Source organism: Microtus ochrogaster, chromosome 18 (assembly GCF_000317375.1).
Source record: "Microtus ochrogaster isolate Prairie Vole_2 chromosome 18, MicOch1.0, whole genome shotgun sequence".
In the NCBI taxonomy this organism is placed as follows: Eukaryota; Metazoa; Chordata; class Mammalia; order Rodentia; family Cricetidae; genus Microtus; species Microtus ochrogaster.
This window is the reverse complement of record NC_022020.1, coordinates 53,131,424-53,135,265: the sequence shown is the minus strand read 5'-3', so window position 1 is coordinate 53,135,265 and position 3,842 is coordinate 53,131,424. Positions and strand designations below refer to the sequence as shown.

The 3,842-nt window shown below is 38.5% G+C and overlaps 1 protein-coding gene across 1 annotated transcript in view; it reads right to left on the bottom strand.

The window, feature by feature from the left end:
- Window positions 1–3,842, bottom strand: part of Cep192 (centrosomal protein 192) — an 81,585-nt gene that overhangs the window by 17,629 nt on the left and 60,114 nt on the right. The window contains exons 33-34 of the mRNA XM_026783373.1: window positions 3,503–3,618; window positions 1,991–2,126 (exon numbers count right to left, since the gene is read on the bottom strand). Coding sequence (XP_026639174.1) covers window positions 1,991–2,126; window positions 3,503–3,618 — 252 coding nt within the window. The remainder of the gene's footprint in view (window positions 1–1,990; window positions 2,127–3,502; window positions 3,619–3,842) is intronic.

Below are 3,842 nucleotides of genomic sequence, written 5' to 3'. Positions count from 1 at the left end.
AAAAAAAAAAAAAAAGCCCTCACACAAGCACAGCAGAAAACACGACAATGAATTTACACACAGCCATATTATTCCCTTAGGTTGAGGTAGGAAGCATCTCAATTATCAATACCACCAACAGGTACAGACTGTTCACCATCAGAGCTGACAAACTATGAACCTAATGTGAAGAATCATCTTTGCTGCAACCTCTCCAAGCTTTAGCTCCCTCAACTATTATCTGGAACAGCAAGCAGTACTCATCTATCTCAGGGACACCATGAGCCTTAGAACATGAACATTTTTTAAGATATGTATGGCACGAAGCATACATGGTGAGTAAGGCACTACCTAGTTCTTCAGGTTAACTAGACTTCAGAGTGACTCCTGGAGGGAGGTATGAGGTACACATTTAAAAGGAGGAATCTGAAGCATGAAAAGGCTAAGGGCAAGTTTCACAGTTAAGCAAATCTAGGAACCAGTCACTATTATCATTACTAAATATTTCTAGATTAATTAAAGAGGGGAACATCATGACTATCTTCTAGGTTAGGCTGTCCAAATGTGTATATACAAGAAATTTTAGTGTATTTCATTCTATCATCCTTTAAAAATTACATACTTTAAGTGGAAATCGAAAAGTAACAGTAAATTTGTTGCTTTTCTTGAGACAGGATCTCATACAGCCAGTGCTGGTCTTGTACCTTTGTCCCTCCTGACTCCACTCCCAAATGCTTACATTACATTCATCTATCACCAAGCCAGGTCATGAGTTTAAATTTATAGTAACTATGCCATGACTATAAATTATGAGAATAGTTGTTTATTATTTATTAATGGGTTTGCCAAAACAACACATTTCTTGAATTTCTGGACAAAGAGCCGCCCTGGAACATTGTTCCTCATCCTGGTCCATCTTCTCCACTTTGAGAATGAGTCAGCTCATTCTCGGGAACTGGCCCTTCCTCTGTGCCTTCCTGTTCCTAAACACACTCTGGTGTTCTACTCCTCACCACACACCTTAACTTCCCCTCCATCTGTCCTCTGGATTCTCGGCCCTTTATGGGTAAGGACTGCATTCTAGTGCCACACAGCTGGGGCCTATCTCTCTACTCCGCAGGCACGTGGACTATCACAGCTGGTGAAATTATGCCAATTTCCAAACCGTTGCAAACTCTACCTGCTTTCTTAGTCACATCTTCACCACAGCTGCAAGGTTACTTACTATGCACGCCCACAGCAAACTGCAGTTTATCTCTTAGCTAGAACTTTCCTGAGGAAGGGATGATGTTCTAAAGTAGCAAAGATGGATCTTAACCTAAATGTATATATTCATGTATGAGTTTATTTACATAAATATTTACATATTATTTTGCCAAAATGATACTTTGCTGTAAAAATTTTAAATGGTCTTTTTCTTTATAAATGAACACCTTTTTAAAATGACATTCATCACAAATTCGTATCTCTGTCTAATGGCCTGTTTAGACATTTACGTTACTTCAAACTTTTTCCTTTTTTTTTTAAATTAAAGTTTTTCATTTATTTTACATACTAATCACAGTTTCCCCTCCCTCCTCCTGTCTATTCCCCACCCCCGCATTCTCTCCCCCTCCATTCAGAAAGGGGCAGGCGTCCCATAGGAGTCAACAAAGCAGGTGATATCAAGTTGAGGCAGGCAACTTCCTGAATATAACACCAGTAGCACAGACACTGAGAGGGACAATTAATAAATCTGAAACAGCATGAACCAGAGTGTAATAATGGCCCAATCCTCCTTCCATTCATGAGCCTTCTCTTTACTGACATTCAAATGCTTTCCTGAAACCAAAAATATTTATAAAGCAAAGTTCTTCCCTCTGATTTTCAAATCCTCAAGGATGAGAGGAAGAAGCCATTCTCACCCCATGGAGGACACTGAAAGTCACGGGCTCTCACAGCTCAGATTCAGCTAACCACATCCAAACGAACCTTGTTCCTGTTCATACCCATGCCTAGATAAGTGACCCAGATGATCAGGGATGTTACAATTCTTACCTTCATCTGTGAGCAGCTCATCCTGAAATGCTTCAGCAAAGTCGATGTTTTGGAGCACACTATGTTCCGGAAGAATCTGCTTTATGGCTCCTGGTTTATGCAGCAGGGCTCTGCCAGGAGAGATGTTTATTCACTTTATACAGAAAGGGACTAAATCAGACTTTAATGTATCTGGCAAACCCCATAAAAAGCATGATACATTCATACATAGAGCATATATCTTAAGTTAATACAAATACTTTTTAGAGTCAAACCTGTCTTTGGAAGGTCAGCTGAAATGGTGGTGAAATCATTAGTGTTAGTTCAATAGTAATATCAAAGCAGGAGCTCTTTAATGTGAGAGAGGAAAGAAGAACAGATCCTTTTGAGGACTTATCTTTTCATTATTTGTGACGATTTGGTCATAGACTTGCCTCAGTGAGAGGCAATAAAGAACAATAAATAATGATAAGCTATTTAGGGAAATATTTAAGTAGCGAAATAGGCGTCTTCCAAAGGATCTTTGCAGTGAAAAACAAACTACACATCTCTGAGATTCTCAGATGTTCATGGAGAGGAAATTTTAGTACTAAAAGTTTATGGTAAATATGAGTTATGAAACAATATACTATTTTTTTGTTTCAGTAGAGAGAAAAGGAGACATGAAATGTGATAATTGATTTCACAATTAAGAATCCAGGTTCAGTTGTGCTTGCTGGCACACTCCTGTAATCCCAGACTCAGGGGGGGGCAGAGGTAGGTGAATCTCTGTGAGTTTGAAGCCAGCCTGGTCTAACAGTGAGTTCCAGGATAGCCAGGGCTATGTAGAGAGACCCAGTCTCAAAACAATAAAAACAAACAAAAAACCAAAGAAGTCAGGTTTGAAGAATCACATAGTGAACTATCGCTCTCAGCATGATCTTCATCTAGCTTCTCTATCCCAAGAAACTCAATTTTATAAGAAGCACCCAGAATTTATCATAAAATAATGTACCATTTTTAATCACACCTGACCTAGAGCAGTATTCCAAACTTTTTAACTCAGTATATTAAATCAATTTTTATAAAGTAACTATAAGTCAACCCATCCTACACATTTTTACCTTTTTACACACAATTACCTTTTCCAGTAATTTATAACCATCCTAGAAATATTCTAAATTAGTCATGTAGGTTTATATAATATAATCTGTCAGTAGTTCTTAAACTCTGACACTGATCTGATATATTCTTAAGCATGTTAGGAGCAGAGTCTTAGTGCAAAGTATGATGATTAAGTAAAGGGGCATAATCCATGTCAATAAAGAAAGCAGAACGCAGGACAGCACAGGTGTTTGCCCAAGTATTTCTAACTCACACTGCCAATTTACGAGTCACACAAATTTTACCCATGGATTTCTTTGCCCTAGCTGACTAATAAATAGTGAGGTATATTCTAAACTTCCAAACCATCAACTGTCCTTGCTTTCACTGAACAGCTCCCAATAGCTCTAAATGAAGTATCTACCTTCTATACAGCTGTCTGGAGATTTCATCACCACCAAAGAAGTACACAGTTAACAGTTCTGTTGCAGGTTTACTGTCATTCTTTCTGTGTGATGGGCTGTATATTAAAGTAATATCCTGATACAGAAAAAAGAAAAAGAAAGAAAACCAGGAGTATGAATATTCAGTATTTTTCTTCAGTAAGTTATCTCACTCTGAATGAACAGTTCTGCAATACTAAGTAGAACACAGACATGAGAACCAGTACACTGGAAGGCAGAGGCAGGGAGATCTCTGCATAGAGGCCAGCCTGGTCAACAGTTCCAGGACAGCCAGGGCTACAGAAAAACCCTGTGCGTGTG